We start from the raw sequence: 17,718 nt of genomic DNA on the forward strand, positions 1-17,718 counted from the left end.
ACTGCATTTTTCTGAAAACAAGATCGTTGATTATAGAACTACTACATTCAATGTAAATGAAGTCTTAACTAAAAGAAAAAAAGCAGAATGGTGGAAATAGCTGGTAAAAAGCTTCATAAAAGATACTGCATATTTGTTGTATGTTTAACTTTTGACGCATTTAACAAAAAATTATAATTATCTTTTCAAAAGATATTTGCGATGACATGAAGATTATCCCAGCTTGCAAGAAATCCATTTCATCCCAAACACATTATGTGCCTTTCTTCGTCCTTGGGCAGGCTATGCAGGGAATAGCAGGAATGTGTCTTTATATCCTGGGAGTATGTTTTCTTGATGACAGCGTGGCCACATACTCAGTTGGTATTTATCTAGGCAAGTTTTTCTTCTCCTTCTAATATGATCGAACCATTCTGAAGTTTTTTTATTGCGCTTGTGCAATTTGGTGTGCACATCTAAACTGATATATAAGGGCTAATGATTCCTCCATATAATGACATTGTAATAAATGATAACTGGTATGCTTAACTTCAAAATCACATTGAGTCACTTAATTCTGAGGAGGTGCTTGAGATTTGGAATTGTAGACAAGTTATCTGGAGGTCATTCTAAAACATAGAGAGCATTAGGAAAAATGCATTCTTAAGTGATAAAAACTATATTCTTTCTCTACATATTCCATACATATTTAAATATTTGTCGTGTAAAATTATACAGGCTGCAGTTCATTTCTCTAGGGGGAAAAAAATCTCAAAATTACCAGATTGAATTGCTCAAGTAGTTGTATGGTTAAACTTTGGGGATATATGTGAGAAGTTGCTGCCATCATTTCTATAAGGAAATAGAAACCTTGTTTATGCCTCCGCAGTACTCGATTTAGTGTGGTACTGAAATAATCATCATAGTTGTACTGTTATTTATATATACATATATATATATATACAATTATAGATACAATTAATATTGTATCTATAATTGTATATTATTGTACATATATACAATAATTGTATATATATATACAATAATATACAATAATTATACAATAATATATACTATATATAGTATATATACATATACATATATACACACATGCACACACATGTATACATGTATGTATACATGTGTATATGTGTGCATATGTACACACAATGTACATATATGTATACACGTGTATATGCATATATGTATACATGTGTATACATGTATACACACATGCATACATATGTGTATACATATGCACATGTGTGTACGTATACCTGTATGTATACACGTGTATGCACATATGTACATATGTATATATGTATACATGTACCTGTGTATATGTATACATGTACACATGTATATATGCATGCATGTATATATGTATACATATGTATATATGTATATACACACGTATATATGTAAACATGTATATGCGTATACATGTATACATGTATATATACATATATACATATGTATACACATATACATATACATATACATATTATACATATACATAGTATATGTATAATATGTATATACAATAATGTACAATAATTATACAATAATATATACTATATATATACAATTATTGTATATATATATAAATATATATATTTTGAAGTTAATGAAAACATAATCTTGTTTATCCCATCATGGAGAGAAGTGGTATTTAATCATCTATAGAGTAACATCCTCTATATACAGTATTTTGTGCTACTCTATCCTACAATAAGTAACCCTGGTGTATATATCTCAGAATAATTCTACTTTCTTATGTTGCCGTAGCTTCTATTCCTGGTAGATGATCTATTTGTACAGGATTATCTAACTATCATTTTTGCAAAATAAATTTAAATTTATTTTTTTATACTTATTGTGGAGTTGATTAAAAGAAAATAGCATTTTGCACCCAAATAATAATTTTTCCACCAGAGGTAAGGAAAGTCATGCCAATAAACTAAAATAGATGATATTCATATTTATATTTGTTTTTAGAAATAAATTTTTGCAGTGATTTGTTAGTCTTGGCTGAGGGTGGCACAAATATATTTATTTTCCTTTTGGTTCTACTGAATAGCAATTAAAACACACATCTATAAACTGCCAAGAACTTTACTTTATTGCCACCTTGACAGCTAAGGTGAAAGATGCAAAGGTATCATTATAAAGTATCATCTTGTTTTAGTACCACAAATTAAAGTGAAATAAGGTATATTGAATTTATATTTATGTTAAATATAAATATATTTATTTACATTACATTAAATATATAGATTAAGGTACAGTGAGTTATGTATTTTAGTTAATTAAGTTTCTCTAATATATACACTGGATAATATGTATGATGGTTAATTTTATATGTCAGCTTGGCTAGGTTATGGCAACCAGTTATTTGGTCAAACACCAGTCTAGATGTTTCTGTGATATTTTGTAGATGTGACTAACCTTCACAATTAGTAGACTTTGAAGAGAACAGATTACCCTCCATAATGTGGAGGAGCCTCATCCAATCAGTTGAAGCCTTTTAGAATACAGACTGAGGTCTCCCAGAGAAGATGCAAATCCATAGAAACTCTGCCTGAGTTTTTCCAGCCTGTTGGCCTGCCCCATGGATTTGACTTAATTATAGACTCAAGACTGTAACATTAGCTTTTACCTGGATTTCCAGCCTGGCAGCCCGGCCATACAAATTGGGACTTGCCAGCCCCAAGCCAATTCCTTATAATCTCTCTCTCTGTCTCTGTCTCTCTCTCTCTGTCTCTGTCTCTGTCTCTCTCTGTCTCTCTGTCTCTCTGTGTCTCTCTCTCACGTGCATGGTCCAAATATCTTACTGGTTCTGTTTTCCTGGAGAACCCTGACTGATAAAGTATACTATGAAGTTTTCAGAAGTAATCCATTTCAGTGATGTAATTTTTATTATTTTATGACAAAGGTGGTTTATACAGCTGTTTGATGTTCAATATTCATTTTATAGGCCTTACGGATGCTTCGGTAATAATTGGGTATGCTGTGGGTTATACAATAGGAGCACCCCTGGTTAAGACCTCTGTGAACAGTACTTTTAATAACAGGTAAGCCATTTTCTTCCATTTTTTTTGTTTATGTTGTGTAAAATATTTGTTGAATAGACACTGCAGCTTATAAATATATATATATATATTTAATTTGTAATAATCATATTTTTAGAAAAAATATTTGTAAACGTGACTGATATACACACATATATACATATTAATACATCAAACATGTACATTTTTACCATTACTGTTGGAAATATTTAAAAAACACTACTTATAATGAGAAGTGTACTAATTCTGCATATAGTTTTTTAAAAATTCTGGTAAAAAACACATAACATAAACTTTATCATCCTAAGCATTTTTAAGTGTACAGTACAGTAGTGTTAACTATATGTACATTTTTGTGTAACAAATCTTTAGAACTTTTTTGTCTTGTTAACTGAAACTCTATGTGTATGTCCATTGCACAACTCCCCTTTTCCCATTTCTCTCTAGCCCCTGGCATTCACCATGCTACTTTCTTTTTCTAAGGGTTTGGCTATAGATACCTCATATAAGTGAAATAGCACAATATTTGTGTTTTTGTCACTGGCTTATTTCACTTAGCATAATGTCCTCAAGGTTCATCCATGCTATTGCATTTCATGACAGTGTAACATGACAGTATTTCTTTCATTAAAGGTTAAGTAATATTCCATTATATGTATACGAGGTGGGACAATTAAGTTCACGAACTCATCCTGGAAAAAGTGCTACATACCTCATGGCTGAATATCACTATGGTCACCCTCAAAGTACTCCCCTGGGGAAGCTATACACTGATGCCAGCACCTAGTCCACCCTTTAAAACAATTTTAGAACTCTTTTTCTGGAATGGCCATCAGAGCTGTCGTCATCTTACCCTTGATGTCCTGAATGTCATCAAAATGTCTTCCTTTCAATATTTCCTTTATCTTTGGGTAAAGAAAGAAGTCATTGGAGGCCAGATCAGGTGAGTAGGGAGGGTGTTCCAATGCAGTTATTTGTTTACTGGCTAAAACATCCCTCACAGACAGTGCTGTGTGAGCTGGTGCATTGTTGTGATGCAAGAGCCATGAATTATTGGCGAAAAGTTCAGGTCCTCTAACTTTTTCATGCAGCCTTTTCAGCATTTCCAAATAGTAAACTTGGTTAACTGTTTGTCCAGTTGGTACAAATTCATAATGAATAATCCCTCTGATATCAAAAAAAGGTTTGCAATATCAATGTAACAAGTTCGTGAACTTAATTGTCATACCTCGTATACCACATTTTGTGTATTCATTCATCTGTCAATGGGTATTTAGTTTACTTTTATCTCTTGGTAATTGTGAATAATTCTGTAATTAACATGGGTGTGAAAATATCTTTTTGAGATTCTATTTTCAATTCTTTTGGCTATATCCCCAGAAGTGGGATTGATAGAGCATATGGTAATTCATATTTTTAATTTTTCTTTTTTGAGGAACTTCCACACTGTTTTCCATAGTGGCTGCACCATTTTACATTTGCACAAATAGTGCACAGTTTCCAATTTCTCAACATCTTTGTCAACAGTTGTTATTTATTTTATTTTATTATTATTACTTTTTTTAGTAACAGCCATCCTAGCAGGTATGAAGTGATATTGTGGTTTTTATTTGCGTTTCCCTGAACATTAGTGATGTTGCACATCTTTACATCTTTTCATATACTTTTTGGCCATTTGTGGTTTTTTTTTTTTTTTTTTTTTTTTGGAGAAATGTCTATTCAAGTTCTTTGCCCATTTTTTAAATCAGATTTTGTTGTTGAATTGAGGGAGGTTTTTCAGGTATTCTGGATATTAGCCATTTATCAGATATATAGTTTGCAAATGTTTTTTCCCATTCCATAATCCGTCTTTTCACTTTGTTGACTGTTTCTTTGGCTGTGTAGTTTTTAAGTTCAATGTAGTCCCATTTGTCTAATTTTGTTTTTGTTGCCTATGCTTTTGGTGTCATATCAAAAAATCATTGCTAAATCCAGTGTCATGAAAGCTTTCTTCCTTTGTTTTCTATGAGTTTTGTTGTTTTAGGTCTTACATTTAGACCTTTAATCCATTTTGAATTTTCTGTTGGTGTATATTTTATAAGGATGCAATGTCATTCTTTTGCATGTGGGTATCCCATTTTTCGCCCAGAATCATTTATTAAAGAGACTGTTCTTTCCCCATTGTGTATTCTTGTCAATCTTGTCAAAGATCATTTGACCATATTTGTGAGAGTTTATTTCTGGGCTCTCTATTCTTTTCCATTGGTCTATATATTTTTCTTTATACTAGTACCATACTGTTTTAACTGCTGCAGCTTTGTGACATATTTTGAAATCAGGAAGTGTAAAGCCTCCAGCTTTGTTTTTCTTTATCAAGATTGTTTTGGCTACTTGGGGTCCTTTGAGATTCCATATGAATTTTTAGGATTTTTTTAAGGAATTTTTAGGAATTTCTGCAAAAAATTCAATTGAGAGTTTCATAGGGATTACATTGAATCTGTAGCTTCCTTTGGGTCGTAAGGGCATTTTAACAATATTAAGTGTTCAAATCCAAGGACATGGATGTCTTTTCATTTATTTATATCTTTTTTCATTTTTTCAGCAATATTTTGCAGTATTTGGTGCATAAGTGTTTTGCCTCACACACTACACTGTTCATTATTAGTATGTAGAAACACACTTGATTTTTGTGCTGATTTTTTATCTTACAAGTTTGCTGAATTTATTTATTAGTTCTAACCTTTTATTTGTGGAATGTTTAGCAATTTCTAAATATAAGATCATTCATCTCCAAACAGATATGTTTACTTCTTTTGCCCCCCCAATTTGGACATCTTTTAATTTCTTTTCTTGCCTGATTGTTCTGGCTAGAATTTTCAATACCATGTTGAATAGAAGTGGTAAGAATAGGCATTTTGCCTTGTTTCTGATCTTAGAAAGCTTTCAGTTTTTCCACCATTAAGTGTGATGTTAGCTGTGGGCTCTTTATATATGGCTTTCATTATGGCATAATCTCCTTCTATTCCCAATTTGTTGGGAGTTTTCATGGTGAAAGGGTATTGAATATTGTCAAATGGCTTTTCTGCATCAATTGAAATGATCATGTGGTTTTTGTCATTTAGTTAATGTGGTATATATTACATTGATTGATTTTCGTATATTGAACCATCCTTGCATTCAGGAATTAATCTAACTTTATCATGATGTATAATCCTTTTAATGTATGGTTGAATTTAGTTTGCTAGTATTTTATTCATGATTTTTACATCAATATTCATCAGGGATTAGTTTGTAGTTTTGTGTTTTTTTTTGTAGTATTTGGTGGGATAAGTTCCTACTCATTATTTGTCAAAAATTGGGCAATGCTTGCAGAATTACTCTTCTAGCTACATATATGATTATCTCAGGTTACAATTAAAGTATTTTGATATGAAATACTTGAATTGATGTGTCAAATTGGAATAATTATTCTTTTTCCATGCATTAATATAGTATATTGCTCTATTTTCTCTGTTTTTCTTTTCTGCCCTTCAATAAAGTTTTATGATTTTCTTTACTGAAGATATCCCATTAAGTCTATTCCTAGTGACTTCATGTATTTTTGTTAATATTGTACATAGCATATTTGTATTATTATATTTACTTTTAGTAGAAAGAAATATTGCTTTATAAGTTTGTCATGTATATGTTACTCTATTAAATTCTTATACTTTGTAGTTTTTTTACAACTTATTTTCAGTTGTTAGGTACTCAATTATTTACACGTATGGATATGTAATAATCATATTTTGTGTAATATAATGCATATAGTTAGAATACATGGCTGGGTTCAAAAGTGAAAAAAAGAAAATTTCTGATTGTAATCAATGAGGAAACACATAGTTGTAGTAACAAGCTAGAGTTGAAACTCCCTGGACATTGCATATGAGCCTACTGGATAATGAAAATCAAGATTGCAACTCTGTGTCATTGCAAATTGGACTTTGTATCCCTGAATAATGTAGTGATAGATAAGAAGTTGTCTGTCAATAAAACTGTGAATATTTGCCACATTCTATGAGAGACAGGGCATATAAGTAAGATCCTTATCAGGTCTCTGTTGACAGTAGAGTCACGTGTAAGAAACTAGCACTTCTGAAACGGTGGCTCCTGGGGATGTGGACATTTTCCCATGATGACTGGTTTTCTGCAAGGTCTTAAATGTGTGTGAAACTGCAGACAATGGCCGCTGTGTAGTAATCAACTTCTCCACATCTTCTCCCTAAATGATACAAAATTTCTTCATAGCTATGAAAATTCTCCACAAAATCATGGCATCAGCATTATTGAAGACAAGGAATGCTTAAATCATAAAAATAACTGTGAGTTAAAAGAGAAAATCAAAAAGTCCCAGCACAGGATCCTTCACAGTCCTATTCTCCTCTGCCCACTGTAAGACTTTATAGTTTACAAAGGTGAACCAAGAAAAAAATGCATGGAAGAGAGAAGACAACACCTAGCAAAGGATCCCAAGGATGATTAGCTATGATCATTAAAAGGGTAATTCATTTTTAGTTTGAGAGTTCAGAGAAGGGGCTGTAAGAAAGAGATTTCATAATATAGGTGATTTAAAGGGTCAGATGCCAGATAAATTGTGCAACTTAAAGGGGAGGTTTTCACCAAAGAGCTAGGTGCATGATTTAAAAGGGCAGGAATAATTTTAAAAGAGAGGTGAAATCTAAAAGAATAGTCTTCCAAGTGCATAGCTACTTTTGGAGAAAAAAGTTAAACAGGATCAAAGAATTACTTTTCACCACCTGAGAGGACAAAGGAGGAAAAGGAAAGGGAAAAATTTAGGATCCTATAAGACAAAAGGGAGCTACATAATTGGAAGACTTACAACCACTCACTCTCAGAAAAGCAAACAACAAGGACAGACTAAGAAAAACTGTTCCGTTTCTCTCTTTCTCTTTCTGCTCAATTATGGCTTTGCTTATAATAAAATACAGAAAGATGAAACTTTTTTTTTTTTATTAAAGCATTGGAGACAGTCATAATGAACATTGGCTGCAGACATGGTGGATTCGTTTTGTTTTTGTCTCAGTTATTGCATGGTCTACATTAATACCATTGTCATGTTTTCCACGCCATATACAAGGTAACTATAACAATATAATTCATTAAATTAAAGGACAGTAGATTCCTCATCCCCCATTCTCAGAACATGGCTGAGCTACATTTTTTTCTGTCACAGAGATACAGAGACATGTGATAGTATTATTTGAACAAATGAAGTCTCATGTGACCAAATACTATTTTATTTATGTACCAGACTTTTGTTAGTACACATTTTTGTTTCTTGTCAATTTCTGTTTTTTTAAGGTGCTTTATGTCTAGAGTTCATAACTTTTTTTAAAGAAAGAAGCATAATGAAATCTATTTATTTAGCATTATGTAATACATGTAGTACCTTACAGAATTATTGTAAGATAAAATAATAATTACCAAAATTCTTTTAGAAACAATAAGAACTACATGTAACATTAGAGAAATCAAATATTCTCCGAATGGTAGTACATTTCATTGGCACAAATTATTTTTAGTAATATCAAAAATTACTCTTTTATATTTTGGAGTTGTGCTGTCAAATACTGTAGTTTCTTGCCACATGTGGCTCTTTAAATTTTAAACTAAATTAAATTAAAAATCCATTTCCTCAGTAATAGGAGCTACATTTAATGGCTACAATATTGCACAGTGCAGACATGGAAAATTTTCATTATCACAGAATATTCTTTAGGACAGCACTGTTTTACAAGAATGTACCTTTTAGTTAATTAGATTTACTTTTTAGCTTGTTCAAAAATAGATCACTTGGCATTCCAAGACAAATTGGCTTTATTAGGATGTATATGTATGTTTTTATATGTGTTTTAGTTATTTTGAACCTGTCATCAGATTTTTTTACTTGTTCACATATAGGTTCAGGAAGGATAAGGGCTGGGAAAACGAAAAAGCCTCGTTTGTTGGACAGAAGGTATAAAGAGCAGGAATTTGGAACCAGTATCAAAGATTTATTTGCTTCAGTTTGGGTAAAGTAAAATATTTTACATGAAAAAGCCAATTAAATTGACTTGTGCAATTTTTCTAATAGTAGATTTAAGAAAATAACCATAGAGTGTTCAACTTAAATCTGAGTGGGACTTTTGAAGTCTTAATTAACCTATTCTTTGATAAGTAATGGAAAATAGGACCCAGCTTACCTAAGTAGCATTTCCAAGAACTTGGCTAGTGTCAGAGACTGGCACCAAGCATTTTCCTTTTTCTGTTTCTTCTATATCACTTTGTGTTTGTTTTTTTCCTGCTGAAATAAATAAGAAATTTAATGAGATGACATACAAGTATTAACATTATGTATCTTTTTATTATGTTTAAATGTCTTTGAAGAGAACTCTGGAAGTTAACAAATATTCTCACAATATCATATTTTATTGAAAATATCCCCTCAGCATCAAACAGAAAAGAACTCTTTGTTTCTTTAGGTGAGAAACAAAGCCTGCAATACAGACATAGTGAGTTTAAAAACACCCAATTTCTTAATAGTGATTCTACCTTCAATTTGTTTTTTATGCACAACTTCATCATTTATGTTGCCTGCAGAATTGTATTTCTCACATGTAGATCTTATCAAGTCATTTTCCAGATAACTTGGTAGATGAATTTCACACTGTTTTAGTGGGACTTTGAATACTCCTAACAATAGTGTCAACTGAATTTTCCTGCGTCTCCTCAGAATTTCATCCCTCTCTCCCCCACATTCCAGCCACTTGCTCTTTCATGGACACATTCGGTACTTTTATAGTTCTGTTAAGTGTGTTGATGCTGATTTCTCTACCTCAAATGTTCTTTTTCTTCTCCATTTGAAAAAAAAACAAAACACCTCTTGTTCAAATTGTAACTTAAGTTCCCAGGCCAAATATGTTTCTCCCTTCTTAACGCTTTCATAGATATTTGTTCACAATATAATATAACATAACATGAATATATGGGAGATAGATAGATAGGTAGATAGATAATGCTTTTTATTTTTATTGTATTTGTCTAATTCTTCTTAAAATGCATAGATAGATTATATAAAATCAGAAATTTAATTTACTTGTTTCATTCAGGTACAAGTGTTTATCTTTTCATCAAATTATGAGCCCTTATAAATGTGGATTCTATTTCATTCAGATTTTTATTTAATTTAAATTTTTACCAAAATGTTACATGTATGTTTTTGACAGTACAGAAATAAATAGCTATAACCACTTTCATATGATTAAAAATTAAGTTATAATTGTTAAAAGAAACACTTCAGAAAATTTAAACATGAATGTTTTAAGCTTTTTTTGTTTGATTTTTGTTTTAAGATAACTTCCGTTCAAGAAAACAAACAAACAAAACAAGACAATTTCAATCTCTCTCTCTCTTAGAAATAGAGTGCTTTAATTATTATTGTTAGGATAAAAAACAATATAATGCCTGTTTAACAATCTTAGACTTCTGGCCAATACCTGTCTGGGTGGGTAACTAGAAGATATCTTAATTTTTTAAAAAAAGTTTATTAGAGGGTGGGACATCTAGAATGTCAGAGTGAGGAACTTGGAAAATCTTTACCTCCAAAAAAGAGTGTTGAAACTGGCAAAATTTTCAACAGCCATTTTAAAACTCTGGAAATTAAGACTACACTTTGAGAATCACTGATCAGAGACCATTCTACTTACCCTAATTCTAAAAGCACAGTTTCAGAGCAGTTCTATCTATGTCGTTGGAATGTACATTTACTGCATGATACTTGCTTATCCCAGGAAAAATGAAAGTTAGGAAAGCTATAAATAACTATGTGATATTCCTAACACATTGCCAATGGCAGCCCATAGCGAAAGAGTAGTCAAAAGTGAAGTTGCCTTGCTTTAAGCCTACCTGGACTTTATGTAAACAGTAATTTGAGAAGGTCTTATTTTCAATTTATCAAGTAAGTATTGATGTGTAATTTAAATGTCATTCTTTTTAAAAGTTTTTCATTACAACCCGATAGAACCATACCCTCTAATTTTCTAAATAAGAACAAATCAACAGTTGTTGAAACCCACTATTTAAAAGGTTCCTTACCAATGGGCATTTCGGTTGTTTCCATATCTTGGCTATTGTGTAAAGTGCTGCAATAAACATAGGAGTGCATACAGATTTTTGAATTGGAGTTTTGGATTTCTCCGGGTAGATGCCTAGGAGTGGAATTACTGGATCATAGGGTAGTTCCATTTTCAGATTCCTGAGATACCTCCATACTGTTTTCCATAGTGGCTGCACTAATCTGCAGAGAAAAAACCGAGAGTGGTTAGATGGGTGTGTGGGAGGGGGTTGGGGATAAGGGGAAAGGTGAAGGGATTTGGAAGCAGCTGGTAACCACAAGATGGCCTCAGGGTTTTTTTGAAAATTAATTTGGGGAAGGTATTCTATAATGTTGTAAAGATTTTGTTGGGTATCCGATGGACATGCGTTCTATTTGGGAGACCACCTCAGGGATACTGTGGATACCTGATCATGGCATTGTACACCAGAAGCTAAACATTAATGAATGCCAACTATAATTTTATATATATAATGTGATGGTTCAGTGTGAGGTCGGAGGGATAGTGGATGGGGGGAGGGGGGTTTACAGTATGAGGGATATAAATGATGAACGTCTAAGTATTACCTTGTTTTGTACACCTGAAACTAATAAATAAATTAATTAATTAAAAAAAATAAAAGGTTCCTTAAATAGTTTGGGGGACATTATTATATGTGCCTTAGTTTTTATTCTATAAAATAATAATAATAGTTTATACCTTATATACATGCTTAGAATTAAATGTGTTAATATATGTAAGGTGCTTTCAAGAGAACAGTGCGTGGGACATAGTGATACAAATTTGTTATTTTAGTTTTGCTTATTATTCTCTTTTTTTTCTTGTGTAGTGTCACTGTGCCAGATTTTGAAGATATAATAGTAACTAACACCCACGCCTTTATGGAGCTTATGTTCTTGTGTAGGTCTCAGATTTAAAAAAAAAGACACAGAATAAAAACAACTGATTGACAACTGAGTAGAGAAAATTCTGTGTGAAACCCTACTTTAGATATGGGGTAAAGAAGACATCACTGACAGGGAACATTTAGGTGGGGTAACCTAAAGCATGAGAAAGAGTTAGCCATGTGAAGATTGGTCATTAAGAAAACACCAAGCACATGAGACACATGTGGAAAGACCTTGAGGCAGCAAAGATTTGGGTATATTCATGAAGGTATATTCATTTTGGCAAGAATTTTAGATTTTATTCTTAATACAATAGGAAATCACTAATATATTTAAAGTAAGGGAGTAATTATTAGAACATGATATAAATTTTGTTTTAAGAACTTTTAAACATGACTGTGTGTGAAAAATGGATTACAGTGGGAAAATAATTGAAAAGGCAGTGCAATTTGGGTGTTGTTTCAGGAAGTTTTCCCCTAGGTGCTATAAATTGTTGAGTTTTCAATTCAGCTATAGTGTATGAAATTGAATTGCAAGAACCAATTAAATAATCACTTGGCATTTATAAAATTCAGGGTCACCGACAATGGTTTGTGTAACAAGAAGAAAACTAAACCTTCCAGGTATCAACTTGATTTGAGCTTCTGCAGCATTAAAAAGGAAAAAAAAATAAATAAAAAGCCTAAAATATGAGAAGTCAAATGTTCTAAATCTAGATACAGACATGTAATATTAAGACCCAACAGAAATGCCTGCATATCCGAGCTCTTGTCTTTAACACTGTGCCAGGCTGAGTTTCAGAAAGGAAACACAGAGATGATGGGCCATGCTTTAAAGAGCCTACTAGATTAAACATATTCCCACTGTTTGCTTTGTCACGGTTTTAGCACCTGACAAAGCTGAATTACTCAGCAGAGCATATCTGTTAAGCCACATTGGTAAAATAAAAGTAGAGCATGTCTTCTGTGATAATGAAGAAGTCAGCCAGTGTTGTGTACTTGTGAATCAGCTAAGCACTGAAGATTATTTAAAAATTCATGTAAGAAGTGTGGAGTTGAGCATGGTAATGGCTATAATCCCTCATCAGGTCAGGACTAGAGATGCTGTGATTTTCTGGGAATGAGTAAGAAGTAGAACTAAATATAGAGTTTATGCTTCTCTGTGCTAGATCTTATAGGCGGAGAGATTTTCCTCACTAGGGTCTGTTGCTTTCACCTAAGCCCAGAAGCCAGGTTACACACTAGAGACTCTGGCTGCCCAAGTGTCATCCTGTTTTCCTTCAGTAAAAAGTCTTAGAGAGCCAGCTATAGCCTCCTGGTGCTCCATGGTTGATCCAAGGGGCAACAAGGATAAAGGTAGATGAGTTTGCTTCTTATCCATAGGTTCTGATCCGTTAGCAGGCCTAACTACTAGTAGGACTACCGGGGAGGGGGGGGACATTATGTGGCATTTAATACTGGGAGACCTTCCTTATGTAAATTTCCATATTTGTTTGATTCTAAGACACATTTTTTCCCCTTGACATTTTAACCTCGTTGAAATTGGGTTGGATAGTAAACTGAGAGACTCTTGAAATTACTGTAAGTCAGGATGTAATTGTGACATAGTAGATATTGCCTGAGTCTGAGCAACGTTAGTCATGGCTGTTCATATGATCATTCCTTTAATTGGGTTACATACTTGAGTGATAATGTTCATATTGAGGGAAACTGCTGTTTACGTCTTCAAAAAGATGATGCAATATTTAAGCATTGAATTGTAAAGTTATTGTATGGGTAGAAAGACAGAAACAGTAATAAGATATAATTTTGATATTAATAAAACAAATACTTGCTGTTGGAAGAATGATCACTAGTTCACATTTTTTTTTTTTTTCCGCACAGTAATACCCAAGTATTTTAGAGAACACGTGAAAAAGTGGGAATAGTTCAGTTCTGGAAATATGGCTCTGATGAATTTTAGAAAGTATAAACTACTACATGAAGAAAATGGAACTCTCCTTCATTATGGGGGGAGTGCAAACTGATACATTCTGGAGAAAAAATCTGGAGATAATGGAATGAAGTATATCAAATTCCAGTGCCCTAGAAATCCCTTTCTGGGATATGTTCTTCCAAAGATACCCTATCGTAGGTCCTGAAAGGTGCCTGCATAGGGATGTAGCCTTGTTTGTGACAATAGGGAGTTCAAGTCAGCCTAAGCATTGAACCCTGGGGGAGTGAATAAATATGCTGGAATTACACTATGTAAAGTTAAATAGCACTCAGAAGACAAATTAGATAAATACGCAGAAAATTATTAGATTCTATAAACTGCTTAGGCCTAGAAAAAAATTAAGTTGATTAAAAAATACACAAACAGGAAACACCACTAAATATTTTCTAAGATATATGCATATCCAGGAAATGCAGACATTAGTTTGAAAGTTAGTATTTTAATGTAATTTACTGTCATGTTAATTATTCTGTATAGTGTAATAGGATAATAGGTAATAGTAAACTATTACTATACATCCAAGTGAGGTTTCTGAATAAGTTAAAAAAATTTACTAGAATGCAGAATTTAAGTGACTTTACTCTTTATGGATGTGAAATTCCCAGGAGTAAAATAATATAGAATCTTGACTGCAATCCTAGTGATTTTCCTTTATTTTTCCTTTAGTGTTGCTTAATATTTCTTTGATTATTTTTCTTTGTTAAATAAAGTGATTTGCTAAGAAAAAAATAGATAAGCAAAAGTTAAGGGATATTTTAGATACCTGGTTAATGGCATCTATTTTTCTTTAATCTTTCTGGCAAACTGGCAGACCCACAAATAAAAGTTAAAGGTGGTATGGAGATCAAATTACAAATAAAAATGGTTCAAACACTACATGTCTTTTATGATATGTGTAGTTGGTGAGTTGTAAATTTCTGTTTTGATTTTTATACGTGCCTATTTTCAGTTTACATTGGGAAAGGCAAAAATTTTTGTGGATTGGTCATTAATATACGAGTGGGTATCTCTATTCCTCTTTACCTAACAAAATAAAATAATCCATATGTAACTTATTTCTATTTCAGTTTTTGATGAAGACTCCAATGTTTGTGTGCATAGCTCTGACCAGAGCTTCACAATCTTTAGTTATGATTGGGGCATCTGAATTTTTGCCTATATATCTAGAAAATCAGTTTGTATTGACAGCCACTAAAGCAACTATACTTTCAGGTAAATTTTCTGCTCAGTGTACTAATTTTGAAATTTTTATGTAAAGTTTTCTTTTATGTATTCATCAAATATTTCAAAAAGCAGAAAGTAGAAGGAGTAATAGTATTTGCTCAGATTTTAAATACCTAACTACTGTTTGCTCAAACTTTTAAAATGAGCACTTAACCATCATTTCATCGATATTTTTTTAACACATAAAAGCTTGTAAGACTTCTGAACCCCTCCCTGTCTTATCTCATTTCTCATTCTCCCTCCCCGTAAGTAACCACTCTTCCAAAATTAAAGTGTATCCTTTCCACCTTTGTATATTTTGACAGCTTATCTGCCTATTTATATACAATCTATTTCTAACAGTCGTGTCATTTTGTACATTATCTTCTGTTACTTTCATCTGAAATTATGTTCATCAGATTCATGTTGATCTCTAGTTAATGAATTTTAACTATGTTATGAGATTTTGTTTTATGAATATACTACTGTTGATTTATCCATTATCTATTAGTGGATATGAAGTTGCCTCTACTTTCTAAACTCTCTCTCAAAAAATACAGTAACAATTGACTTGTACACATCTTCTTGTGCACATTTGTAAAAAATGATTTAGGGTTAGACATTAAAGGGGAATTGCCGTTGTGTATATCTGCAGTTTGACTAGATACTGAGAATTGGCTCTCCAAAAGTGGTTACAATTGGAATTAAATTTTTCAGGTTCTAGCATTAATAGGAAAGTGGTAAATTAAATCATTTATTTTATGCTGTAAAAAGTCGAGGATGCATGCTGTAACTTTTAGGGTAACCAGTAAAAGAATAGTAAAAGAGTATATTAATTTGAAAAATTCGATTAATAATAAAAAATGAAAGAAAGAAGGAATATAAAACATGTGGGCCAAATTAAAAAAAATGTTAAGATGTGCAAAAACATTAACTGTCAGCCTTATTATTGAGTAGATTTTGTCATAGTATCAGACTATCCAAAAGCCAAAACATGACAGTTTCAGGGATCATAATGACAAATTTTTTCATGAGTACACCATGTTGTTTGCCAATATGATTGATCTAATCAACAGAGATTGGGACTAAATCCATTCAGCTTGTTTCATACAGTATTTACTTAAGGCTGATATCAACAAGACTCCAAGCACTAGGATGACGCCACCTTCAGTATTGGCCTCAACCATGCCAAGAATATCAAGTACCATCAGTCTGTGCCATAAATTTCATTACATTACAATGTATGGAACATCCAGGGTTGTAGGAGCAACAACTGAATTCAATTGGTTAATCCAGCTGAAACCCCTCATAACTTTTTTCACTGGACGTTGGTCTGTTGAATTGAGATATTGCGTCCCTTACTTCCCTTGCTTTATTTAAGTCCATAATCAAAAACTAGGTCTTTCCTTTCCCCTCTTGAGATTCTGTTGTACCATACAAGAGGAGACAGGGAGACAGTTTGGGTAGCAATTTATGTTATCACTTTTGGAATTTAGGAGCACTTACAGTGCAATTACCAATTACATATTTCAAAATTGGAGTCACAGCATTAATATATTGAGGCCACAACAGAAGTACATGGAAATTGTCCAAAGCCTCACCCACAAGGTCATTTTACCTCCTTTTCTGAAGCAGTAGAAGTCCAAATTCTATTCAATGTCTTATCTTAGGGAAATTTTCCTGAGAGGGTCACAACTACCTTAGAGTAGTCAAAACACACTGAAATATTTTACTTTTGTCTTAGAATGGATTCAAGGTTGACATGATACAGTGCAGGAGAAGCTCATGTGATACAAAAGAATGCTTTGGTAACGTCAAAGATAGCATTTCAAGTACCAGCAATCTGTGTCATAAATTTCATTACAGCCGTCAGACAGCCCAGCTATTATCATTTCACCTTAACAAGCAGTTATGCACTCCACTCCGTCATGAACCAAACAAATCAGTTGAACTTGTCATTATTCACTGGTTTCTGACCATAGTGGTTGTAAATTTCCCTCCTTTTACACTCAGTGTAGTTGCACATCTCTGTAACTATTGTCTGAAATCAGGAGGAATCCTCTGTCCAACCAGATGAGTCTTAGTAATAGTTGTTACAACAGGACAAATCTGAGGCTGATGGTCAGATTTGGGAGAAAGTCCCCTTGCCAAGAGAGTTAACAACAACCATTACTACTTCTGTGGTGCTGTCTTCAAATCTACTTCTGTCTGCAGCCAGCTCTCCCGTTCTGCATCATTAATAGGCAAATAGGCATGTTCACTACTGATTTTCAGTACTTCTGTCAAATCCCGTGAATTGGTTTATGAGGCTGTCATTTTTTTATCTTACATAAAGCCACATACATTTCTGTCAGCATCCCATGTATGTCACCAAAAGTGCTAAGGTCTATGAAGGGTTTGAATTTTACTCTATTTGAAAGCTAACAAGTTAGTGTACCATAGTTTCATGTA

General features: G+C 32.7%; 2 protein-coding genes across 2 annotated transcripts in view; one reads left to right on the forward strand and one right to left on the reverse strand.

The window, feature by feature from the left end:
* Positions 1-206: 206 nt before the first annotated feature.
* LOC308499734 (solute carrier organic anion transporter family member 6A1-like) overlaps positions 207-17,718 on the forward strand; it is a gene marked incomplete at both ends in the record, with an annotated part of 32,396 nt that continues 14,884 nt past the window's right edge. The window contains 5 exons of the mRNA XM_081053568.1: positions 207-363; positions 2,957-3,053; positions 12,012-12,082; positions 12,957-13,132; positions 15,132-15,276. Coding sequence (XP_080909694.1) covers positions 207-363; positions 2,957-3,053; positions 12,012-12,082; positions 12,957-13,132; positions 15,132-15,276 — 646 coding nt within the window. The remainder of the gene's footprint in view (positions 364-2,956; positions 3,054-12,011; positions 12,083-12,956; positions 13,133-15,131; positions 15,277-17,718) is intronic.
* LOC308499735 (uncharacterized protein) overlaps positions 4,756-17,718 on the reverse strand; it is a gene marked incomplete at its 5' end in the record, with an annotated part of 59,815 nt that continues 46,852 nt past the window's right edge. The window contains 3 exons of the mRNA XM_081053569.1: positions 4,756-7,290; positions 9,272-9,372; positions 11,163-11,364. The remainder of the gene's footprint in view (positions 7,291-9,271; positions 9,373-11,162; positions 11,365-17,718) is intronic.

The sequence above is a fragment of the Rhinolophus hipposideros genome (genome assembly GCF_964194185.1).
Source record: "Rhinolophus hipposideros genome assembly, chromosome: 7".
In the NCBI taxonomy this organism is placed as follows: Eukaryota; Metazoa; Chordata; class Mammalia; order Chiroptera; family Rhinolophidae; genus Rhinolophus; species Rhinolophus hipposideros.